The following is a 25,404-nucleotide window of genomic DNA, read 5'->3' as shown; positions in this document are numbered from 1 at the left end:
TAAGACAACCCTTCTTGTGATATGTGGAAGCTCAAGATAAACTTACATATAACTATTTGTATCGCCATGTAGAAATGCCACAACGCTCTTCCACTTGCATCAAGAAAGATTACAGGTCATGGGATGCGTGGCTTCATGCGGATATCGACTCCTCTGAAATTACCTTGCGGTGTCCCAGAGTGCCCAGGTCATTTGGGTCTCATATGTCTCACTTTGACACAATGTCCATGGCAACCAGGACTTCCATGGGACTGTTGACATTTCAATCCCATATCTGACTTCCCTGGTACCAAAAGATGTGGAAACCTTTGAGGAGATATGTGAGTTCTCACACGGATGCTAGTTCAACTCCTTCCTCTTTCTCTGAACATCACCTGCCCTTCTAGGGTCAGATAAGGCTGGAAGAGGTAGGCAATGTACACATCACAGCTTTACACAGTGCAGGAGGGTGGCATGGGGATTACAAAATGCAGGCATACAAAAATCATACCTAATACATTCTATCAAAAAGGTTAAATGCAATAAGTACTAGGACACTTTGAACAGAATCAAAATCTATAATATCTAATATTCAATCAACTATCAAAATTTTTACACCAAGTCCTTCCTAGGAAAGCTCAGCATGGACAGCCATCTCATCAGTGTCACCAAATCACTCTTATCCCTCACCCCAGGCATGACGCGACAAAAATGTTCAATGAATGAATAAATCTTTATTTGCGTCAGCCCCCAGGCATACCAACAGAGCAACAATACGATATACAAAGATTAAAAATAAAAAGTCCGTTATATAAAATATATTGTAGGGTTTTGAGTCAATAGTCAAATAGTGGATCTTATTCTAATTGTCCCAGGTTTGCAACCCAATTCAAATTGCAATCTTTGCTGTCTCCTGCTAATTTTGATCTGCCAAGAGAAAGGAAACTCTAAAGATGGTATTAAACACCTTGGCCAAGAACTTGCAATTCACAGTTCTTGGATACAGTGGTGCCTCGCAAGACGAAAAGAATTCGTTCCGCGAGTCTTTTCGTCTTGCGATGTTTTTCGTCTTGCGAAGCACGGTCCGTCACAATTGCGCCTCTTCAAGCGGCTTAAAAAAAAAAGCGCAAGACGTTTTCGTCTTGCGAAGCAAACCCATAGGGAAATTCGTCTAGCGAAGCAACGCAAAAACAGAAAACCCTTTCGTCTAGCGAGTTTTTGTCTTGCGAGGCATTCGTCTTGCGGGGCACCACTGTACGTTGTAGGAATTACTATGGGGCACCAGATGTGGCAAAGAACCCAACTGCAATTCTCTCTTTTTTTTTTTTTCAGACAGAACACACCATTTTATTGCTCAGTTATTTGTGCGCGGAGAATATTTATTTTCCAGCCCAGTCTCCCATTCTGCATGTTTACATCTTATCATATATATTTATTTATTTTTATAATAATTTTTATTAATTTTCCAAACATATAATAAAACAAATAACAAAACAAACCCTACAAGACATACAAACAAATAAACATGTATAATTTCTTAAACTTATTTTCAGAACCTTCTTTCCCGGACTTCCCCATACCTCCCTTTTTCTGCATCCTTATATTAACCCTTTCTCAGCAACCCTTCGTTCAGCTAATTCGCTCATTTTCGTTATGCATTCTTTAAGATTATGCCAACTGCAATTCTCACCTCATACAAACTAAGGGCTCCTAAAATTAAATCTGTATACAGCCACTACTATAATTTGCCCCCAATTTGAGTTCTTTGATGGGAAGCGAGGCGGGCCCTGTAACTGAAGCTCTTCCCACATGCTTGGCACTAAAATAGTTTTCTCTTGCTGTGAATTCCTTGATGGATCCTGAGTTTGGCCTTCTCAATAAATCTCTTTCCACATTCCAAGCACTGATAGGGTTTCTCCCCTGTATGAATTTTGTGATGGGTTGTGAGATGGGCACTCTGGGTGAATTTCTTTCCACATTCCAAGCACTGATATGGCTTCTCCCCTGTATGAATTCTTTGATGGACACTGAGAAGGGCTCTTTGAATGAAGCTCTTTCCACATTCAAAACACTGATATGGCTTCTCCCCTGTATGACTTCGCTGATGGGAAGTGAAACTTCTTTTCCAAGTGAAACTCTTTCCACATTCCAAGCACTGGTAGGGTTTCTCCCCTGAATGAATCCTCTGATGGACACTGAAATAGCGTCTGTCAGTGAAGCCCCTGCCACAATCTTGGCACTGATAGGGTTTTTCCCCTTTATGAATTCTCTCATGGGAAGTAAAATTGTTCTTTTTTCTGAAGCTCTTGCCACACTCTTGGCACTGATAGGGTTTTTCCCCTGTATGACTTCTCTCATGGGAAGTTAAACTGCGCTTTTTTCTGAAGCCTTTGCCACATTCCAAGCACTGAAAGGGTTTCTCCCCTGTATGAATTCTGTGATGGATTGTGAGATGGGTGCTCTGAGTGAATTTCTTTCCACATTCCAAGCACTGATATGGCTTCTCCCCTGTATGAATTCTTTGATGGACATTGAGCTGGGCTTGGTGACTGAAGCTCTTTCCACATTCCAAGCACTGATAGGGTGTCTCCCCTGTATGAATTCTGTGATGGATTGTGAGATGGGTGCTCTGGGTGAATTTCTTTCCACATTCCAAGCACTGATACGGTTTTTCCCCTGTATGAATTCTTTGATGGATAGTGAGCCGGCCTTGGTGACTGAAGCTCTTTCCACATTCCAAGCACTGATAGGGTGTCTCTCCGGTATGAATTGTTTGATGGACAGTGAGCTGGCTTCTTCGAAAGAAGCTCTTGCCACACTCCAAGCAGTGATAAGGTTTCTCCCCTGTATGAATTCTCTGATGGGAATTTAAACTGCCCTTTTGACTGAAGCTCTTTCCACACTCTTGGCACTGATAGGGTTTCTCCCCTGTATGAATTCTCTGATGGACAGTTAGATTGCTTCTCTCCCTGAAGCTCTTGCCACATTCCAAACACTGATAGGGTTCTCCCCCTATATGAATTCTCTGATGGACAGTGAGCTGGTTTCTTCGAAAGAAGCTCTTGCCACACTCCAAGCAGTGATAAGGTTTTTCCCCTCTATGAATTCTCTGATGGGAATTTAAACTGCCCTTTTGAGTGAAGCTCTTTCCACACTCTTGGCACTGATAGGGTTTCTCCCCTGTATGAATTATCTGATGGACAGTGAGCTTGTTTCTCTCCCTGAAGCTCTTGCCACATTCCAAGCAGTGATAGGGTTTTTCACCTGTATGAATTTTCTGATGGGAAGTGAGACTTATTTTCCAAGTGAAAGTCTTTCCACATTGCAAGCAGTGATATGGTTTCCCCCCGGAATGAAGTAAGTGATGGGAAGTGAGCTGGGTGCTCTGACTGAAGCTCTTTCCACATTCAAAGCATCGATAAGGTTTCTCCCTCGAATGAATCCTCTGATGGACAGTGAGCTGGTGTCTGTCAATGAATTTCTTTCCACATTCCAAGCAGTGATAAGGTTTCTCCCCTGTATGACTTCTCTGATGGGTAGTTAAACTGCCCTTTTGACTGAAGCTCTTTCCACACTCTTGGCACTGATAGGGTTTCTCCCCTGTATGAATTCTCTGATGGACAGTGAGCTTGTTTTTCTCCCTGAAGCTCTTTCCACATTCCAAGCACTGATAGGGTTTCTTCTCAAGGGGAGTTCTTTGATTTGAAATGGAATGGGAGCTCTGACTGAAGCTCTCTCTGCACTCTGAATATGGATATGACTTCTCCACTCTGTGGCTTTTGTCGTGGTCTCCCTCGTTCTTCAGCTCCAATTCATCACCACCTGCAACTGAGAGAGAAACAGATTGGAGCCTCAGGAAGCAATGGAGCCCCCAATTATGAAGCAATTATTGGACTTCCGGTCGGCGCCAGTGTTTAATGGCGGTCCTTGCCTCGAGCTCCGAGGGAGGACTGCTCCGCAAGTTCGGGTCTGACCCGCTACGGCAAGCGGGGGACCCCTAAAATCACAGGCGCTGAAGCCTGTGAACAAGGAGACTCGGCGGGCACCTTTTGCGCCCCCCGGTACTGTGAAAGAGCCTTTTTAAAGGCTACGGAGCGGCATCGGGTGTGAGCGCGGTGCTGAGAGTCGTCACCCAGCCTGCGGAGTGAAGCCGCGTCGCCACTGAACAGAGAGCGCCGATTCCTTCCTGAAACTGAAATTGGACTGCAAAACCCGTGAGTAAGATTGACAGACGGAACGGGACATTTAAAGTTGAACTTAAGAAATTTGGCTGAAAACGGGAAAGGCACAAAGTAAGGAAGTCTGCCTCCCCGGACTGCATGTAAATAAAGCAACGAAAGAACAAAGCTGCATTTAAATGAAGGTGAATCTTTAAGCTGTTAAAACCTGACATCAGACTTAAACTTCCCCCCAGTAGGCAGGAGAAGGGGGGAAGTTAAATCGGAAACTTTTAAACCTGTTTGAAGGAAGCGGAGGAAAGAGATCTCCACTGTCAAAAACCCTGAGTCGGGCTGCCGGAGCAAGGCACCGGGCAGCTGAACTGTCAATTTAAACTGGATACAAAGTTGGGGTTTTGACTGAAACAAAGTTATAAAGACTTTAATGGAGTTATTTTGTGAACATTTGAGGATACTGGAACTGTAATAAGTGCTTTGACTGTGGACTTTTGGACTCTGTTTTTTGGATTCTTTGTTTCCTGCCTTATGTGCTTCTGACTTTCTGAATTAGATACAATTAAATGCTCCCTCTAGAGGACTTAAAGGAAATCTGTTACTGTGAGAGGAAAAGAGTGGAATTTTCCACTTCTAAGCCTTTCCTGTGAGAACTGACCTTGAGGATATGAGTGGCCAACCAGATGAGATAACAACTAGATCCAAAGCAAAACAAACTCAGCAAACTCAAAAGAAAAGGGGTTCGATGCAAGGCATAACACCAGCTGGACAGGAAAAAGTACCAACAGCATCTATGGAGTCAATGACACAGGCATTGCTCAAAATAAACCAGTCTTTGGAAGCATTGACAAAGCAATCGGCGGAGAATACAAAAAAACTGAATGATCTGACAACAAGATTGGACTTGAATACGGCAAGTGTAGCTTCTAACACAGACTCTATAAATAAACTTATTCAAGAAAACTCTGAAACAAGAAAGATTGCTCAAAGTGCAAAAGATACAGCAGAAGAGACTAAGAGGGAGCTTGCACCAATTACAAAAAAGGTGAATGAACATGATGCAACTTTGTCTTTGTGGGAACTCCAGAGAAAGGAGAAAAATCTTAAATTAAGATTAGTTCCAGAGGATGAGAAAGACAGTCTTGCAGAATTCCTCACAGAAAATATTTTGGAATTTTGGCAGGACGAACTTCAGGAGGAAGAACTTGAAATAACAACGGCCTTCCGGTTGGGCAGAAGGCAAGGCAAGAAGCCTAGGGATTGCTTGATTACACTGAGATCTAAAGAAGAAAGAGACAAAATACTAAATCTACATTATCAAAAGGCTCTTGTAATCCAGAATTGTCAAGTTCAGATCTTTAAAGACATCCCTAAATACATTTTGGAGGTGAGGGCCTTTTATAAAGATCTGGTTTATCTTCTGAAGAAGAACAGCATACCTTTCAGGTGGGAGTTCCCACAAGGACTGTCCTTTAACTACACAGGAAGGAAGATCAAAATAAAAACAGTTCAAGACAAAGAACTGTTTTTGGAAAGAAACCAGGAGGACTTACAGAAAGGAACAGTAGATACAACAGCAGAGAAAGAACCGACAGACATTGCAAATCTTTCATTTGGACTTTTACCACCATCGGAGGAGGAACAAAAACTTGGAGCAGTAGGAGGAGTAGGCACATAGTACCAAAATGTCTCTGCAACTTCTTAGTTGGAATTGTAATGGTCTAAACCTCCCCAGGAAGAGACGCCAAGTTTTTCATATTTTGAAAAGAGAGCAATTGGACTTAATATGTTTACAAGAAACGCATGTGACCAGGACACATAGGAAACTACTTATAAATAAGAGACTTGGACAAGAATTTATTTCATCAGTTAAAGTCAAAAAAAGAGGTGTTGTGATTTATGCAAAAGAGAAATTGGCTCCTAAAATGATGTTTAAAGATGAACAAGGAAGATACCTGGCAATAGAAATACAAGTTCAAGGAGAAAAAATTATGATATTGGGAATATATGCACCAAATGAGGGGAAGGCGGAATTCTTCAAGAAGTTGCATGAGACTTTAATGGACTATCTGGACTTTAAAATTATAATGATGGGAGACATGAATGGTGTTGTCTCCACTAATATGGATAAGGCGCAGAGACAGACAATCTCTAATGATGGAAGACTTCCAAAGACTTTTTTTTGAAATGACTGAAATACTGGACTTGATTGACATTTGGAGAGTAAAGAACCCTCTGGAGAGGGAGGGAACTTTTTTCTCTGAAGCGAAAATGACCTGGACAAGGATTGACCAAATTTGGGTAACTAGTTGTATGGCACCGAAGATAAAAAAAGCAGAAATCTGCCCAAAGACTTGCTCCGACCATAACCCAGTGAAGATAGAGATGAAACTAACAACAACTGGAACCTTCAGATGGAGGATGAATGACACCCTATTTAGAGATGAAGAGATCTACAAAAAGGCCCAAAAAGCATTGAAAGATTACTTTGAGATAAATTTGAGAACTGATGTGGAAAAAAGAACAATTTGGGACGCTAGCAAGGCCGTGATGCGAGGTTTCCCAATACAACAAAATTCCATAAAGAGGAAAAAACAGAATGAGAGGAAAGAAAAACTTCTGGAAAAGATAAAAGAAGCTGAAAAGAAACTGAGGTCCAAACCAAAGTCGCATGAGATTTTGAGAGAAATAAAGTATTATCAGACACAATATATGGAACTGATGAATCAAGAGATAGAATGGAAGATAAAGCAAATGAGACAAAGAACATTTGAATTGGCAGATAAATGTGGGAAACTCCTATCATGGCAACAGAAAAAGAGACAAAAATTGAATACTGTGACAAGTCTGGAAATGGAAGGAAAAATTATCCACAAACCAAATGAGATAAATAATTGTTTTCAAAGTTTTTTTAGGAAACTATATGCACAAGGGCCGGTTAATGAGCAGGAAATAGAAGAATTTATTAAAAAGTACGGATTACCAAAGATCTCAGACCAAAGTAAAAGGATTTTGAATGAGAAAATAACAGGACAAGAAATTGAGGATGCCATTCAGAAGATGAAACTGGGAAAATCTCCAGGACCAGATGGTTTGACTGCTAGATACTATAAGGCTTTGAAGGAATGGATAATACAACCATTGAAGGAAGTTTGTAACGAAATTTTGGAAGGGAAAAAGGCTCCCGAATCGTGGAAAGAAGCTTTCATTTCACTTATACCGAAAACAGAGACTGAAAAGAACCAGGTTAAAAACTACCGCCCTATATCATTACTCAATGTGGATTACAAAATCTTTGCAGACATTTTAGCAAAAAGACTGAAGAGAGTTTTGGTGCAGGAGATTCATAAGGACCAAACAGGCTTTCTCCCAGGGAGACATATGTCAGACAATGTAAGGCATATTATAGACATTTTAGAGTTGTTGGAAGTAAAGATTAATAGAAAGGCAGTGATAATTTTTGTGGATGCGGAGAAAGCCTTTGATAACATTTGCTGGACCTTTATGAAGAAGAATCTTCAAGGGATGGGGGTAGGCCAAGGATTTGAAAACGGTATAGGTGCTATATACTCTAAGCAAAAAGCAAAGCTGATTGTTAACAATGTGGTAACGGAAGAGATTCCTATAGAAAAAGGTACACGACAGGGATGCCCAATATCACCCTTACTTTTCATAACAGTCCTGGAGGTCTTGTTAAACATGATTAGAGGGGACCAATTGGTTAAAGGTGTTCAGCTCGGAGCAAAAGACTATAAATTAAGGGCATTTGCAGATGACTTGGTATTGACTTTGCAACAGCCAGAGACTAGTACTAAAAGAGTTTTAGAACTCATTGAGAAATTTGGTCAAGTAGCAGGATTTAAACTGAACATGCAAAAAACCAAAGTGTTAGAGAAAAATCTAACAATGGCAGAAAAAGAGAAGTTTCAGAGTGAAACAGGTTTAACAATAACAAAAAAGGTGAAATACCTGGGTGTGAACTTGACTTCTAAAAATGTAAACTTATTTAAAGACAACTACGACAAATGTTGGACAGAGGTGAAGAAAGATCTAGAAATATGGTCAAGGTTGAGATTTTCCTTGTTAGGCCGAATTGCTGTCATTAAGATGAATGTATTGCCTAGAATGTTGTTTTTATTCCAGACACTCCAGATCTTGGATAAGATGGACTGTTTCAAGAGGTGGCAAAAAGATATATCAAAATTTGTCTGGCAGGGCAAAAAGCCCAGAATAAACTTTAAGATCTTAACTGATGTAAAAGATAGAGGGGGTTTTGCCCTGCCGGACTTGAGACTTTATTACGAATCGGCAGCTTTTTGCTGGCTGAAACAATGGCTACTTCTTGAGAATACAGACATTTTGGACCTGGAAGGGTATGACAATAGATTTGGTTGGCATGCATACATATGGTATGACAAGGTAAAATCGCATAAAGGCTTTAAAAACCATATTGTAAGGAAAGCACTGTATAATGTTTGGATAAGATACAAGGATTTACTGGAAAGTAAAACTCCCAGGTGGTTATCACCAATGGAGGCTAATGAGTCAAAGAAGCTAAATATGGAGTCCAAATGGCCAAAGTATTGTGAAATGTTAGAACAAGATGGTGAAAGAGTTAAATTGCAGAGTTTTGACAAATTAAAGTCTAAGGTACGAGACTGGTTCCACTACCGTCAGATAAACGAGGTATTTAAACAGGACAGGAAAATAGGTTTCCAGATGGAGAGGTCGAAAATAGAAACAGAATTGTTAGAACCCAGTACTAAGAACTTGTCGAGAATGTACAATTTGCTGCTGAAGTGGAATACACAAGACGAAACAGTAAAATCAGCTATGATCAAATGGGCACAAGACATAGGTCATGACATAATGTTTGATGATTGGGAACAGTTATGGAATACAGGTATTAAGTTTACAGCTTGTAATGCATTGAGAGAGAATATAATGAAAATGATCTATAGGTGGTACATGACCCCAGTCAAACTTGCAAAAATTTATCATTTGCCCAGTAACAAATGTTGGAAATGTAATGAGACTGAAGGTACCTTCTATCACCTTTGGTGGACCTGCCCGAAGGTAAAGGCCTACTGGGAAATGATCTATAATGAAATTAAAAAGGTCCTTAAATGGACATTTTTGAAAAAGCCAGAGGCCTTTCTCCTGGGCATGGTGGGCCAATTGGTGTCAAGGAAGGATAAAACATTTTTTATGTACGCTACCACAGCGGCAAGAATTCTTTTGGCAAAGTACTGGAAGACGCAGCAGCTACCCACTCTGGAAGAATGGCAAGCGAAGGTGATCGAGTATATGGGAATGGCAGAGATGACCGGCAGAATCCGTGATCAGGGGATTGAGACGGTGGAAGAAGACTGGAAGAAATTTAAAAAATATCTTAAAGACTGTTGTAAGATTGATGACGGCTGAGATGTTATGGTCATAAGAAGTAGAGAATTGCAGCTGTAAATCATAAATTTAAAGAATGTAAAATGAAAATGAGTGAATTAACTGATTGAAGGGTTGCTGAGAAAAGGTTAACATAAGGATGCAGAAAAAGGGAGGTATGGGGAAGTCCGGGAAATAAGGTGTATGAAAACAAGTTGAAGAAAGTATACGTGTTTATTTGTTTGTATGTTTTGTATTGTTTTGTTTTATTATTTGTTTTATTATATGTTTGGAAAACTAATAAAAATTATTATAAAAAAAAATATGAAGCAGTGCTAATTAATGCTTGTGACCCAAGAAGAACTGAGTGGAGTTAGATTTGAGGTCTTCCTCCAGGGTTCACTGCCTGAGATTCAAAAAGCCTGGTTATTTTCTGGGATGGATTTTGTTTGGCCCAATTATGGGATCTGTGCCATCTCCAATGTCACTCGTCTCTTAAGTCAACTAATGACAGAAAGAAGCAAGAACAGAAACAAAAAAATCTGACAGAAGCTACTTGAACTTCCTGAATCACTTTGAAGCCTACATTTAAGAAAGCCTTGGGCAGTTTAGAGGAGCCTGGGGAAAATACGGAGGGGTATCTTATCTCCCCCAGAGGCTCTTCAGCTGAGCTCCTTTACCCCTGCTCAGCAACCTGCACCTCTTGTGGCCCTGGCCCTATGTGGGGAAGGAGAGGGGTCAGCCTTCCTTCTCCTCCTGCTCCTCTGCATCTGGCCAGATGGTTCCCAGCCCTGCTGGAGTCATGGCTGCTTTCCTGAGGCCTTTCCTGTGCTCCTGCCCCTGGTGAAGGGGCCCTGATGGGAGGCTGTGGGGCTGCAGACAGGCCAGCCCTTCAAGAGCAAAAGGGGAGCCATCTTGGAGGGGGGTAGGCATGATGATGATGATGTTGATGATAATTGTAATAATTTTATTATTTATAACCCGCCCATCTGTCTGCGTTTCATGCTTTGAAAAGGCAGAACTGGAGGATGAATATTCACAGGGAAAGCAGTCCAAAGTTTTCTGTGGGAGTATTAGAATACCAGGGGCTGTGGGTGCTGCTGTTGACCCCCATCAAAAAATCAGAGGTTCCTCCCATAGAGATATATCTTGAATTTCAAAGGAGATAGGATGATCCAAGAGGAAGCCTTACCGAGAGAGTCCAAGATCCCACGATTCTCCTCCATGACTTCCTTGTGCAGAGCAATCTGGTCAGGATCCAGCAACGCCCACTCCTCGTCTGTGAAATGCACAGCTACATCTTCGAAGCACACTGGACCCTAAAAGAGAAAGAAAATGGTTGTCCTCTTAGACAACTTCAAGGTGCACAGGGGGCCAATGACAGGGGGATGAGAGGGGGAAAGCCCCATTGTGCGACAGATGGGGTGAATCCTGGCCACTCTTTGGTGTGGTGTGTAAACTGCCTAGAAGCCTATTTTAGCATTCAACCCTTCTTTCCTTGGCGGTTCCTCCCACCTTTCCTCTGTGTCCAACCCGTCCATGACATCCTCTTTCCCCACATGGCTCCTTCCTCCTACCTGCTCTGGATCCACAGGGGCAGCTTCCCCTTCGCCACCAAGAAAAGATGGAGAAACAGGTCTTGCTGGCATTGTTCGGTCTCCTACGAGAGAAAAAGGTAAAGTGCATGCTTCACTCCGAAGGAAAACTACAGGTGGGCCTTCCAAAAATTAAGAGTTGCTAAGTAAATTTGGACATTTGTACCCATTTCACATATTAGTTGTGCAAAAATATATCACCCTTTATCTGGGCTCTTGGCTTCATGTGTCTTCTCCAAAAAAGATGTAGAGAACTCACAAATTAGTTTCGAAAACAACATAATGTGGTAAAATGGGGGAGAAAAAACACCTTCCTCCTTACCCAGTTGCCTCTCTCTGGAGTCCAACGGAGTTCTCTCTACCTCAGAGGAATCCAGACCCATTTCTGGAAACTGATCCTTCCCCTGCAAGAGCAACAAGCATTCAAAAGAATTAGATTAGAACTTGAATGGCAAAGCACACAAACACTTTAGGGGTATCGGATATCATTCCTCGGATGCTTTCCAAAAAAAGGATGACAAAATTAGCAGAGAATTGGGGGATACTCTCCCTCAAGTTTGGAGCCCCATGAAATTATCCAGAGGAAAGTCTCTCTCACCTGCTGCTCTGACTGCTTTCTCTCCTCTGCCTGACTCAGGAGGAAACCTTCAGCCAGGGCCACTGCCTGGGAACTGGTCTCTGCTCCACATTCCCTCACCCAGCTCTCCATCTCTGCTGGAAGGACAGCCAGGAACTGCTCCAAGATCACCAGGTCCAGCATCTCAGCTTTTGTGTGGGTTTCTGGTTTCAGCCACTGACGGCAAAGGTGGTAGAGTCGGTTGCAAACCTCTCGGGGTCCTTTGGCCTCCTGGTTGCAAAGTCGCCTGAGCTGCTGGCTCTGCACATCTGAGCGGAGGGTGTCCTCCTCACCCAGGATCCTTTGGACAGAATTTCCCCAGATTTCTCCATGGCTAAGAATTTGGATGGAATGAAGTCTTGCTGCTTCAGGCCCAGTTGAGTCTTGCTCATCCATCTCTGTTCTCAGGACACCTCCAGGAAATCGAAAGACGTCCCTACGTCTTCTGCCAAATTCCGTCTGTCCTAATGAGAGGTTTTAGCAAATCCTAAAAAGAAAATATATTTTTCAAATATAAAATAATACACAGTCAGGTGAATAGAAATGTTCCCTGGGAAAGCGTGGATGAGTCTTGCTAAGAACCAGGGCTGCACGGCACCACAACTCAGACTGAGCTTTCCTTAATAATTAAAGGGAGGAAGGAAGGAAGAAGAAGGAAGGAAGTCAGAATGGATGAGTGAGTCATCTGCACTAAGTGTAACTGGGACCCAGGGCAATAGTGGGGGGTCTCTCCCACCCCCAAATGTCAGGGCACATTTCTTTCCTGCTTCTGCCTCATGTTGCAGCACTTGCAATCTCCCACATTCTCAAGACTCCTGGGGTGGGTCCCTCTTTCTTTATTCTGAGGTCCAGAGCTTCACCTGGCCAAAGAACAGATAGGTGGGTACAAATAACTTGTGGGTGGGGTCAAAAGACGATGTTTTTTAAAAAGAGATATATAGGATTTCCCTTATTTCGGTGATAGTAACAATTTCATACTCTTCTTAATATTGTGATATACTGTTTTAATCTGCCATGGGAATTTTGGGTGAACATCAAGTAATTGATTATGATGATGGGGGGGGGGGAGCCTGTCACAGGAGGAGGGGAGACCAGCGAGAATCATCCCTACCTCTTGGCCTCCCTCATCTGAATCTCCTGCCTCTGGGTCTAGATTGCTCTCTGCCACAGATTCCCCTCGCTCACTAAGCCCCGTTACCTCTTCAGCTTCAGATAACTCCTCCTCCCAGACGTCTCCCTCTGACCACTCTTCATTGCCCCCAAACCCCTCCCCTGGCCCAGAGCCGCCTTCCCTTGCGGGTTCCCCAGCTGGTTCCCCTCACCATTCCTCTGTGCCCATTCAGTCCATGCAACTCCCTCCTTGCATCCTTTATTCTGTTATCACCAGGTTGGGCTCTGCTTTCCTTTTGGGTGAAGACAATCCAGCCTCCTGTTCTCCCAGGTGCCAACCTGGGGTATCTTCTGGGAAGCCCACCAGCAGGGCTGGAGCCCAGGAATAACTCTCTCCCTATGCACTTCCCAGCAGCTGGCATTCAGAAGCATGGCTGCCCCCAACAGTGGGGCCAGGAGCCATCACTAGCCCTCTGCTCCTCCCTTAATTGGCCTCATTCTCTTCTAAAGCCATCTGGCTTGGTGGCCATCCCTTCCTCCTGTGGGAGGAAGTTCCATGGGTCAGTATACCTGAAGGAACGTTTCCACCCCCATCGTTCTGCCCGGATGCTGAAGTCCAGCTCTGAGGGCCTTCTGGTGGTTCCCTCACTGCGAGTGGCAAAGCTACAGGGAACCAGGCAGAGGGCTTTCTCAGTAGTGGCGCCCTCCCTGTTGAACGCCCTCCCACCAGACGTCAAAGAGATAAACAGCTACCCTGGGAGGGGTGGCTAAGACCCCAGAGGACAGGATCACACTTCAAAACGACCTTGACAGATTAGAAAACTGGGCCAAAACAAACAAGATGAATTTTAACAGGGAGAAATGTAAAGTATTGCACTTGGGCAAAAGAAATGAGAGGCACAAATACAAGATGGGGGACACCTGGCTTGAGAGCAGTACATGTGAAAAGGATCTAGGAGTCTTGGTTGACCACAAACTTGACATGAGCCAACAGTGTGACGCGGCAGCTAAAAAAGCCAATGCAATTCTGAGCCTCATCAATAGGAGTATAGCATCTAGATCAAGGGAAGTAATAGTGCCACTGTATTCTGCTCTGGTCAGACCTCACCTGGAGTACTGTGTCCAGTTCTGGGCACCACAGTTCAAGAAGGACACTGACAAACTGGAACGGGTCCAGAGGAGGGCAACCAAAATGGTCAAAGGCCTGGAAACGATGCCTTATGAGGAACGGCTAAGGGAGCTGGGCATGTTTAGCCTGGAGAAGAGGAGGTTAAGGGGTGATATGATAGCCATGTTCAAATATATAAAAGGATGTCACATAGAGGAGGGAGATAGGTTGTTTTCTGCTGCTCCAGAGAAGCGGACACGGAGCAATGGATCCAAACTACAAGAAAGAAGATTCCACCTAAACATTAGGAACAACTTCCTGACAGTAAGAGCTGTTCGAGAGTGGAATTTGCTGCCAAGGAGTGTGGTGGAGTCTCCTCCTTTGGAGGTCTTTAAGCAGAGGCTTGACAACCATATGTCAGGAGTGCTCTGATGGTGTTCCCTGCTTGGCAGGGGGTTGGACTCGATGGCCCTTGTGGTCTCTTCCAACTCTAGGATTCTATGATTCAATGACATTTAGAAGACATCTGAAGGCAGCTCTGCTCAGGGAAGTTTTTAATGTGTGACATTTTTATGTATTTTTAATCTTTGTTGGAAGCCGCCCAGAGGGGCTGGGTAGATCCAGCCAGATGGGCGGGGTATAAATAATAAATTATTATTATTATTATTATTATTATTATTATTATTATTATTACTAACAACTGCACACTGCGACATGGAAGGACTTCATTTATTTCTACCTCCACATGTGTCCGTCTGGCTGCCACCTGCGTTAATGGTTAATGAACGTGACTGTTTCCTCAATCCCATCGGGATTCCATTGCATGCCCTTTCCTTCCTGACTCAAGGCCCCCCCCTCCCCAAAGGAGCAAGTGGCGTCTTGATGCAAAGGAAGAAGAGCGTTGCAGACCTCCTGCTACTTGCAGCCCCCCTGGTTTTGCAGAGAGGAAGGGGGGGCAAAACCTCTTGGGGATCCCCCTGCAGTAGCTGAGCAGGCTCCCCATGGACCCGCCCCACTTCTCCCCAATGCACCCTAAGGCAGGAAAGAGAAGAAACTCACCAGGTCCCTGAAGGGAAACTGAGGCAGCTCCTGCAGCAGAGACGAAAACCACCTCCCCCTCTTGCAGGGAGGAAGCTGGGAAAGTGGGAGGGGCTTTTGCTCGGGAGGACCGCATCCCCACCTTATTTCCTGTCCTTTCTAGGAATGCATCTCAGTTCCTTTTAACCCTTGCAAGGTGGAGCAAACAAAGTTAACATTCTCCTCTCTGAGGAGCCACGCGAATTGCAGGAATAAACCAGAATAAGGCAGGGGAGCTCAGCTGGTAGAACATGAGTCTCTCTGATCTCAGGCTCTTGGGTTCGAGCCCCAGGTTGGGCAAGAGATTCCTGCGCTGCCGCGGGTTCGGCTAGATGACTCTGGGGGTCCCTAAGGAGGATGACTCCCTGGCCCTCGTGGCTGGCCTTCTGCGCTGTTCCTTGGAGCCCTTGCAAAGCGGAGCTCCCCAGGCCCCCTTCTCTCTCTTCTTGGGGGACCCACATGGCTGCCCTGCCCCCTGGGGACTCCCCCATCTCCCCAACACAACCTAAGCAGAAGAGGAAGGAGACTCACCGGATCCCAGAAGGAGCTGAGAGAGAATAGCCCTCCTCCTCCTTGCAGGGGGAGAACCTTCTCCCTTTATTTCCTGTCCTCTCTAGGAATCCAGCTCCGTTCCTTTTAACCCTTGGCGCTCCGGGCGCCCCAGCTCCCCCCTCTCTCTCCCACTGCAAAGTCGGCAAGGCCTGCACCCGGGGGGGCCTTATTTGGGGGACCCTCTGGACTGGCCTTCCTCGGAAACAGGAGCAGGAGGAGCACGGAAGGTCCTGCAAGAACATCCTCCTGGCGGGCCTTTTCCTCGCCACCAGCCTGGCTCTCATTTTGATGCCAACAGCACCTTGAAAGGACCGAGACCTTAAAACCGCACCTGCCTCTCCCCGACCCCATTTCCTTCGGCGTTACTCTCTTATTTTCTCTTCCTGATACAGTGGTACCTCGGGTTACGAACTTAATTCGATCTGGAGGTCCGTTCTTAACCTGAGATACCACTTTAGCTAATGGGGCCTCCCACTGCCGCCCTGCGATTTCTGTTCTCATCCTGAGGTAAAATTCTTAACCCAAGATACTATTTCCATGTTAACGGAGGCTGTAACCTGAAGTGTTCGTAACCTGAGGTGTTTGTAACCCGAGGTACCACAGTAAGGCATTTTCCTTTTAATATTTCCTATTTTCCCAAATAAAGACAACCCTTCTTGTGATATGTGGATGCTCTAGATAAACTTACATATAACTATTAGTATCACCATGTAGAACTACAATCCGTTCCGGAAGAAATTTGAAAACTCAGGTGCAAAAGAAAAAATGGAAAAACAAGCAGTGGAAGCGCTTCAACGTCCAAGACGCATTCGAAAACAGAAGCAATTACTTCCAGGTTTTTGACATTTGAAAACTGAAACATTCAGGTTCCAAGATGCTAAAAACCCGAGGTTCCACTGTATATCAAATAAAATTTGTCTAGTATCCTTTAGATGTCACTATATAATCTTGCTTCTCCCGCCTAACAATCAAGCTACAGAAATGAGCATGGAAACTTTGTACCTGGGATGCAAAATTTTATTGAAACAATGCTATGAGATTCTATTTCCTCTTTAACGCATTCCTGCCCTTAGCTCTTGCCTTCATCTTCTTCCTTCCATCTTTGAAGGCATACCCTGGAGGACCCTAAAGCAAAGAAACTTGTCCTTCTCTTGCTCCCAGCTCCCTTTGGCGTGGGATGAACCAAGAACTCTGTTTCCTCATGGATACTATTCTTTCATCTTGGCATACGCCCATAGCGAATAATCGGAGGACAGCAGAAAGGGAATCCTTGACTTAAGCTTCTCACAGAAGAAAGGAAAATATAAAGTACGTGAATTGCTCGTGTGATCAGAATTTGCTTCTATATCACAGGTTCATGACCCAGTGGAGGGAATACCTGAAACAAAAACTCAGAACCAAGAGAATGAGAGCAATCTCAGCATCCTGCAGGGACCTCGTTTATTCAAACTACTGCAATAGGACAGCCTTGCTAACCTGCTGTTCAGCAGAACAGCTAGTTCAAAAAGGCTGCCAGGAGGCATATTAGAAGATCATATACACAACACAGAAAGACTGATAAAATGCCATGACACTCTTCCACTTGATTCAAGAAAGGTTACAGGTCATGGGATGCCTGGCTTCATGCGGATATCGACTCCTCTGAAATTACCTTGCTGTGTCCCCGAGTGCCCAGGCCATTTGGGTCTCATACGTCTCACTTAGACACCATGCCCATGGCAACCAGGACTTCCATCGGACTGTTGACATTTCAATCCCATATCTTACTTCCCTGGTACCAAAAGATGTCAAAGACCCCTGAGGAGATATGTGAGTTCTCACACAGATGCTAGCTCAACTCCTCCCTCTTTCTCCAAATATCACCTGCGCTTCTAGGGTCAGATAAGGCTGGAAGCGGTAGGCTATGTACACATCACAGCTTTACACAGTGCAGGAGCGTGGCATGAGGATTACAAAATGCAGGCATACAAAAATCATGCCAAATACATTCTATTGAAATGGCTAAATGCAGTCGTGAAGTTGAGGCTCCAATACTTTGGCCACCTCATGAGAAGAGAAGACTCCCTGGAAAAGACCCTGATGTTGGGAAAGATGGAGGGCACAAGGAGAAGGGGAAGGGGACGACAGAGGATAAGATGGTTGGATAGTGTTCTCGAAGCTACAAACATGAGCCTGACCAAACTGCGGGAGGCGGTGGAAGACAGGAGTGCCTGGCGTGCTCTGGTCCATGGGGTCACGAAGAGTCGGACACGACTAAACGACTAAACAACAACAACAACAAAATGCAATAAGTACCAGGACACTTCGAACAGAATCAAAATCTATAATATCTAATATTCAATCAGCTATTACAATTTTTACACCTAGTACTTCCTAGGAAAGTTCAGCATGGACAACAACCTCATCAGTGTTGCCAAATCACTCTTATCCCTCACCCCAGGCATGACATGAAGAAAATATTCAATGAATGAATAGATCTTTATTTGTGTCAGCCACTTCCCATACCAATAAAACAACAATACGATATACAAAGAATAAAAATAAAAAGTCCGTTATACAAAATAAATTGTAGGGTTTTGAGTCAATAGTCAAATAGTGGATCTTATTCTAATTGTCCCAGCTTTGCAACCCAATTCAAATTGCAACCTTTGCTGTCTGCTGCTCATTTTGATCTGCCAAGAGAAAGGAAACTCTAAAGATGGTATTAAACACCTTGGCCAAGAACTTGCAAATCACAGTTTCTTGGGTACGTTGTAGGAATTACTATGAGGCACCAGATGTGGCAAAGAACCCAACTGCAATTCTCACCTCATACAAACCAAGGGCTCCTAAAATTAAATCTGTATACAGCCACTACTATAATTTGCCCCCAATGTGAGTTCTTTGATGGGAAGCGAGGCCGGCGTTGTGAAGCTCTTCCCACATTCTTGGCACTAAAATAGTTTTCTCTTGCTGTGAATTCTTTGATGGATCCCGAGTTTGGCCTTCTCAATAAATCTCTTTCCACATTCCAAGCACTGATAGGGTTTCTCCCCTGTATGAATTTTGTGATGGGTTGTGAGATGGGCGCTCTGGGTGAATTTCTTTCCACATTCCAAGCACTGATATGGCTTCTCCCCTGTATGAATTATTTGATGGACAGTGAGAAGGCTGCTGTGACTGAAGCTCTTTCCACATTCTAAGCAGTGCTAAGGTTTCTTACCTGTATGACTTCTCTGATGGGAAGTGAAACTTGTATTCCAAGTGAAACTCTTTCCACATTCCAAGCACTGATAGGGTGTCTCTCCGGTATGAATTCTCTGATGGACAGTGAGCTGGCTTCTTCGAAAGAAACTCTTGCCACATTCCAAGCACTGATATGGTTTTTCCCCTGTATGAATTCTCTGATGGGAATTTAAACTGCCCTTTTGAGTGAAGCTCTTTCCACACTCTTGGCACTGATAGGGTTTCTCCCCTGTATGAATTCTCTGATGGACAGTTAGATTGCTTCTGTCCCTGAAGCTCTTGCCACATTCCAAACACTGATAGGGTTCTCCCCCTATATGAATTCTCTGATGGACAGTGAGCTGGCTTCTTCGAAAGAAGCTCTTGCCACACTCCAAGCAGTGATAAGGTTTTTCTCCTCTATGAATTCTCTGATGGGAATTTAAACTGCCCTTTTGAGTGAAGCTCTTTCCACATTCCAAGCAGTGATAGGGTTTCTCACCTGTATGAATTCTCTGATGGGAAGTGAGCTTGTTTCTCTCCCTGAAGCTCTTTCCACATTCCAAGCAGTGATAGGGTTTCTCACCTGTATGAATTCTCTGATGGGAAGTGAGCTTGTTTCTCTCCCTGAAGCTCTTTCCACATTCCAAGCAGTGATAGGGTTTCTCACCTGTATGAATTCTCTGATGGGAAGTGAAACTTGTTTTCCAAGTGAAAGTCTTTCCACATTTCAAGCAGTGATATGGTTTCCCCCCGGAATGAAGTATGTGATGGAAAGTGAGCTGGGTGCTCTGACTGAAGCTCTTTCCACATTCACGTTTCTCCCTCGAATGAATCCTCTGATGGACAGTGAGCTGGCGTCTGTCAATGAATCTCTTTCCACATTCCAAGCAGTGATAAGGTTTCTCCCCTGTATGAATTCTCTGATGGACATTGAGCTTGTTTTTCTCCCTGAAGCTCTTTCCACATTCCAAGCACTGATAGGGTTCCTTCTCAAGGGGATTTCTTTGATTTGAAGTGGAATGGGAGCTCTGACTGAAGCTCTCTCTGCACTCTGAATACGGATATGACTTCTCCACTCTGTGGCTTTTGTCGTGATCTCCCTCGTTCTTCAGCTCCAGTTCATCACCACCTGCAACTGAGAGAGAAATGGATTGGAGCCTCAGGAACTAATGGAGCCCCAAATAATGAAGCAGTGCTAATTAATGCTTGTGACCCCGGAAGAACTGAAAGGAGTTTGATGTGAGGTCTTCCTGCAGGGTTCACCTCATGAGATTCAAACAGCCTGGTTATTTTCTGGGATGGATTTTGTTTGGTCCAATCATGGGATCTGTGCCATCTCTAATGTCACTCATCTCTTAAGTCAACTAAGGACAGAAAGAAGCAGAACCGAAACAAAAAATCTGACAGAAGCTACTTGAACTTCCTGAATCCCTTAGAAGCCTACATTTACGAAGGCCTTTGCCGTTTAGAGGAGCCTGGGGAAAATACGGAGGGGTATCTTATCTCCCCCCCAGAGGTTCTTCAGCTGAGCTCCTTTACCCCTACTCAGCACCCTGCGCCTCTGGTGGCACTGGCCCTATGAGGGGAAGGAGAGGGGTCAGCCTTCCTTCTCCTCCTGCTCCTCTGCATCTGGCCAGATGGTTCCCAGCCCTACTGGAGTCATGGCTGCTTTCCTGAGGCCCTTCCTGTGCTGCTGCCCCTGGTGAAGGGGCCCTGATGGGAGGCTGTGGGGCTGCAGACAGGCCAGCCCTTCAAGAGCAAAAGGGGAGCCATCTTGGAAGGAGATAGGCATGATGATGATGATGATTGTATATAATTTTATTGTTTATAACCCGCCCATCTGGCTGGCTTTCATGCTTTGAAAAGGCAGAACTGAAGGAAGAATATTCACAGAGAGTCAATAGACTTCCAACTAAGGCTTGCTGTGGGAGTGTTAACATCCCAGGTTCTGCTGCAGGTGCTGCTGTTGAGCCCCATCGAAAAATCAGAGGTTCCTCCCATAGAGAGATGTCTTGAATTTCAAAGCTAATAGGATGATCCAAGAGGAAGCCTTACCGAGAGAGTCCAAGATCCCACGATTCTCCTCCATGACTTCCTTGTGAAGAGCTCTCTGGCAAGGATCCAGCAACGCCCACTCCTCGTCTGTGAAATGCACAGCTACATCTTCAAAGCACACTGGACCCTAAAAGAAAAGGAAAAAGGTTGTCCTCTTAGACAACATCAAGGTGAACAGTCACACTTTGCTCTGTTGTCTTCTGCCTCTTAACTGATGTTATGTTTTAATGGGATTGTTTTTCTGTACATTTCATTATGGACACCTTCCCATTTGCCACAAGGAAGGATCCCCTTCCTTCTTTCCCTGCGTGCTGTTCTTGCCGGGTGGGGAGGACCCTCCTGATGCCCTATAGACAACATCAAGGTGCACAGGGGGGCAATGACAGGGGGATGAGAGGGGGAAAGCCCCATTGTGTGACTGATGGGGTGAATCCTGGCCACTGTTTGGTGTGGTGTGTAAACTGCTTAGAAGCCTATTTTAGCATTCAACCCTTCTTTCCTTGGCGGTTCCTCCCACCTTTCCTCTGTGTCCAACCCGTCCATGACATCGTCTTTCCCCACATGGCTCCTGGCTCCTTCCTCCTACCTGCTCTGCTTCCACAGGGGCAGTTTCCCCTTTGCCACCAAGAAAAGATGGACAAACAGGTCTTGCTGGCATCGTTCTGGCTCCTACGAGAGAAAAAGGTAAGTGCATGCTTCACTCAAAGGAAAACTGTAGGTGGGCCGTCAAAAAAGTCAGAGTAGCCACGTAAATGTGGACGTTAGTAACCATTTCACATATTAGGTAAAGGTAAAGGTACCCCTGCCCGTACGGGCCAGTCTTGACAGACTCTAGGGTTGTGCGCCCATCTCACTCAAGAGGCCGAGGCCAGCGCTGTCCGGAGACACTTCCGGGTCACGTGGCCAGCGTGACATCGCTGCTCTGGCGAGCCAGAGCCGCACACGGAAACGCCGTCTACCTTCCCGCTAGTAAGCGGTCCCTATTTATCTACTTGCACCCGGGAGTGCTTTCAAATTGCTAGGTTGGCAGGCACTGGGACCGAACAACGGGAACGCACCCCGCCACGGGGATTCAAACCACCGACCTTTCGATCGGCAAGCCCTAGCCGCTGAGGCTTTTACCCACAGCGCCACCCGTGTCCCTATTTCACATATTAGTTATCCTAAAATACATCCCCCTTTCTCTGGGCTCTTGGTCCCCTGTGATCTCCACCAAAAGATGAGAATAATTCATGGATTAGTTTCAAAATCCACAACATGTGATAAAATGGGGGAGAAAAAACTCCTTCCTCCTTACCCAGTGGCCTTACTCTGGAATCCAACGGAGTTCTCTCTACCTCAGAAGAATCCGGACCCATTTCTGGAAACTGATCCTTCCCCTGCAAGAGCAACAAGCAATCAAAACTATTAGATTGGAACTCGAATGGCAAAGGACACAAAAACTTTAGGGGTATTGGATATCATTCCTCGGATGCTTTCCAAAAAAAGGATGACAAAATTAGTAGAGAATTGGGAGATACTCTCCCTCAAGTTCGGAACTCCTTGGAAGTATCCAGAGGAAAGTCTCTCTCACCTGCTGCTCTGCCTGACTCAGGAGGAAACCTTCAGCCAGGGCCACTGCCTGGGAACTGGTCTCCGCTCCACATTCCCTCACCCAGCTCTCCATCTCTGCTGGAAGGACAGCCAGGAACTGCTCCAAGATCACCAGGTCCAGCATCTCAGCTTTCGTGTGCCTTTCCGGCTTCAGCCACTGACGGCAAAGGTGGTAGAGTCGGTTGCAAACCTCTCGGGGTCCTTTGGCCTCCTGGTTGCAAAGCTGCCTGAGTTGCTGGCTCTGCACCTCTGAATGGAGGGTGTCCTCCTTACCCAGGATCCTTTGGACAGACTTTCCCCAGATTCCACCATGGCTAAGAGTTTGGATGGAATGGCCTCTTCCTGCTTCAGGCCCAGCTGAGTCTTGCTCATCATCCATCTCTGTTCTCAGGACACCTCCAAGAAATCGAAAAAAGTCCCTATGTCTTCTGCCAAGTTCTGTCTGTCCTAATGAGAGGTTTTAGCAAATCCCAAAAAGCAAATATATTTTTCTGATATACCGGTAAATCTGATACACAGTCAGGTGAATAGAAATATTCCCTGGGCAAGTGTGGATGAGTCTTGCTAGGAACCAGGGCTGCACGGCACCACAACTCAGACTGAGCTTTCTTTAAAAAATAAAGGAAGGAATAAAAGGAAGGAAGAATGGATGAGTGAGTCATCTGGACCAAAGGCAATAGTGGGGGTCCCTCCCACCCCCAAATGTCAGGGCACATTTCTTTCCTGCTTCTGCCTCATGTTGCAGCACTTGCAATCTCCCACATTCTCAAGACTCCTGGGGTGGGTCCCTCTTTCTTTATTCTGAGGGCCAGAGCTTCACCTGGCCAAAGAACAGGTGGGTGGGACCATATAACTTGTGTGTGGGGCCAAAGGACATTGTTTAAAAAAGAGATATACAGGATTTGCCTTTTTTCTGTGATGGTATTAATTTTATACTCTTCTTAATATTGTAATATACTTTTTTAATCTGCCTTGGGAATTCTGGGTGGACATAAAGTTATTCTTTATGATGATGGGGGGGGGGGGGACTTGTCACAGGAGGAGGGGAGACCAGCTAGAATCATCCCTACCTCTTGGCCTCCGTCATCTGAATCTCCTGCCTCTGGATCTAGATTGCTCTCTGCCACAGATTCCCCTCGCTCACTAAGCCCCGTTACCTCTTCAGCGTCAGACACCTCCTCCCCCCAGTCTTCTCCCTCTGACCACTCTTCATTGCCCCCAAACCCCCACAACTGACCAAGAGCCGCCTTCCCTTGCGGGTTCCCCAGCTGGTTCTTCTCACCATTCCTCTGTGCCCACCCAGTCCATGCAGCTCCCTCCTTGCATCCTTTATTCTGTTATCACCAGATTGGGCTGTGCTAACCTTTTGGGTGAAGACAGTCCAGCCTCCTGTTCTCACTGAGGCCAACCTGGGGCCTCTTCTGGGATGCCCACCAGCAGGGCTGGAGCCCAGGGATAACTCTCTTCCCCTGCATGGCTGCCTCCAACTGTGGGGGCCAGGAGCCAGAATTCGCCTCATTCTCTTCTCAAGGCATCTGGCTTGGTGGCCACCCCTTTCTCCTGTGGATGGGAGTTCCATGGGTCTACCTGCACACTGTGACATGGGAGGACTTCATTTATTTCTACCTCCAAATGTGTCCGTCTAGCTGCACATTAACCTGCATGAACGTGACTGCTTCCTCAATCCCGTCAGGATTCCTTTGCATGCCCTTTTCTTCCTGACTCAGTGACCCCTCCCCAAAGGAGCAAGTGGCGTCTTGATGCAAAGGAAGAAGAGAGTTGCAGACCTCCTGCTACTTGCAGCCTCCCTGGTTTTGCAGAGAGGAAGGGGGGCAGAACCTCCTATCCCTGGCTTGGGGATCCCCCTGCAGGAGCTGAGCAGGCTCCCCATGGACCCGCCCCACTTCTCCCCAATGCACCCTAAGGCAGAAAAGAGAGGAAACTCACCAGGTCCCTGAAGGGAAACTGAGGCAGCTCCTGCAGCGGAGACGAAAGCCACCTCCCCCTCTTGCAGGGAGCGGGAGGGGCTTTTGTTCGAGAGGACCTCGTCCCTCCTTTATTTCCTGTCCTTTCTAGGAATGCATCTCAGTTCCTTTTAACCCTTGCAAGGTGGAGCAAACCAAGCTCACATTTTCTCTATCTGAGGAGCCACGCGGATTGCAGGAATAAACCAGAATAAGGCAGGAGAGCTCAGCTGGTAGAACATGAGTCCCTTTGACCTCAGCGTCTCGGGTTGGAGCCCCAGGTTGGGCAAGAGATTCCTGCGCGGCCGAGGGTTGGGCTAGATGACTCTGGGGGTCCCTAAGGAGGATGACTCCCTGGCCCTCGTGGCTGGCCTTCTGCGCTCTTCCTTGGAGCCCTTGCAAAGCGGAGCTCCCCAGGCCCCCTTCCCTCTCTTCTTGGGGGACCCTCGTGGCTGCCCTGCCCCCTGGGGACTCCCCCCTCTCTCCAACACAACCCAAGCAGAAGAGGAAGGAGACTCACCGGATCCCAGAAGGAGCTGAGACAACAGCCCTCCTCCTCCTTGCAGGAAGGGATGGGGGAGAACCTCCTCCCTTTATTTCCGGTCCTCTCTAGGAATCCAGTTCTTCTCGTTTTAACCCTTGGCGAGCCGGGCGCACCCAGCTCCTCCCCCCCCCCCCGCAAAGCCGGAGCCCCGGGCATGGCCTGCACCCAGGGTGGGGGCCTTGTTTGGGGGACCCTGAGCTGCTCCCTCCCTCGGAAACAGAAGCAGGAGGAGCACGAAAGGTCCTGCAAGGACATCCTCCTGGCGGGCCTTTTCCTCGCCCCCAGCCTGGCTCTCATTTTGATGCCAGCAGCACCTTGAAAGGACCGAGACCTTAAAACCGCACCTGCCTCTTCCCAAACCCATTTCCTTCGGCGTTACTCTCTTATTTTCTCTTCCTAATACAGTGGTACCTCGGGTTACGAACTTAATTCGTTCTGGAGGTCCTTTCG

General features: G+C 45.8%; 3 protein-coding genes across 7 annotated transcripts in view; all 3 read right to left on the bottom strand.

Annotated features, from left to right (window-relative positions):
* Nucleotides 1-24,883, bottom strand: part of LOC310712814 (uncharacterized protein) — a 35,299-nt gene extending 10,416 nt beyond the window's left edge. For 2 of the 3 annotated variants that reach the window (XM_083516191.1, XM_083516196.1), the window contains exon 1: nt 15,523-15,541. The gene's annotated coding sequence lies outside the window, so the exon portion shown is untranslated. Of the gene's footprint in view, nt 1-15,522; nt 15,542-24,393 lie in introns of those variants that run through there. The other variant, XM_083516194.1, reaches the window with a different exon arrangement.
* LOC310712785 (uncharacterized protein) lies at nt 1,715-15,577 on the bottom strand. Its single transcript, XM_083516134.1, has 6 exons — nt 15,571-15,577; nt 11,727-12,208; nt 11,451-11,532; nt 11,111-11,193; nt 10,726-10,852; nt 1,715-3,807 (listed from the first exon to the last, which is right to left on the bottom strand). The coding sequence occupies exons 2-6, from the start codon at nt 12,138-12,140 to the stop codon at nt 1,799-1,801; spliced, it is 2,715 nt and encodes a 904-aa protein (XP_083372260.1). The 5' UTR covers nt 12,141-12,208; nt 15,571-15,577; the 3' UTR covers nt 1,715-1,798.
* On the bottom strand, nt 16,998-23,683 carry LOC310712829 (uncharacterized protein). 3 transcript variants are annotated; one of them, XM_083516229.1, is made up of 7 exons: nt 22,427-23,683; nt 22,151-22,232; nt 21,440-21,522; nt 20,854-20,980; nt 19,466-19,933; nt 18,794-19,297; nt 16,998-17,852 (listed from the first exon to the last, which is right to left on the bottom strand). In XM_083516229.1, the coding sequence occupies exons 1-7, from the start codon at nt 22,823-22,825 to the stop codon at nt 17,845-17,847; spliced, it is 1,671 nt and encodes a 556-aa protein (XP_083372355.1). In that variant the 5' UTR covers nt 22,826-23,683; the 3' UTR covers nt 16,998-17,844. The 3 variants fall into 3 exon arrangements, with proteins under 3 accessions (XP_083372355.1, XP_083372356.1, XP_083372354.1); XM_083516230.1 differs by lacking the exon at nt 18,794-19,297 and having other exon boundaries at nt 19,298-19,933; XM_083516228.1 differs by lacking the exon at nt 16,998-17,852 and having other exon boundaries at nt 18,051-19,297.
* Nucleotides 24,884-25,404: the final 521 nt, after the last annotated feature.

Source organism: Podarcis liolepis, assembly GCF_965112155.1.
Source record: "Podarcis liolepis genome assembly, chromosome: 7".
NCBI classification, from domain to species: domain Eukaryota; kingdom Metazoa; phylum Chordata; class Lepidosauria; order Squamata; family Lacertidae; genus Podarcis; species Podarcis liolepis.
This window is presented reverse-complemented; position numbering and strand designations above follow the sequence as displayed.

Coding starts and splice junctions, on each gene's coding strand:
- LOC310712785 (XM_083516134.1), bottom strand. CDS start 12,140: ATGGATGAGCAAGACTCAACTGGGCCTGAAGCAGCAAGACTTCATTCC. Junction 11,194..11,450: donor CTCCAGAGAGAGGCAACTGG/GTAAGGAGGAAG, acceptor TTTCTCTCGTAG/GAGACCGAACAATGCCAGCA. Junction 3,808..10,725: donor TGGGATCTTGGACTCTCTCG/GTAAGGCTTCCT, acceptor TTTCTCTCTCAG/TTGCAGGTGGTGATGAATTG.
- LOC310712829 (XM_083516228.1), bottom strand. CDS start 22,825: ATGGATGATGAGCAAGACTCAGCTGGGCCTGAAGCAGGAAGAGGCCAT. Junction 21,523..22,150: donor TTCCAGAGTAAGGCCACTGG/GTAAGGAGGAAG, acceptor TTTCTCTCGTAG/GAGCCAGAACGATGCCAGCA. Junction 19,934..20,853: donor TGGGATCTTGGACTCTCTCG/GTAAGGCTTCCT, acceptor TTTCTCTCTCAG/TTGCAGGTGGTGATGAACTG.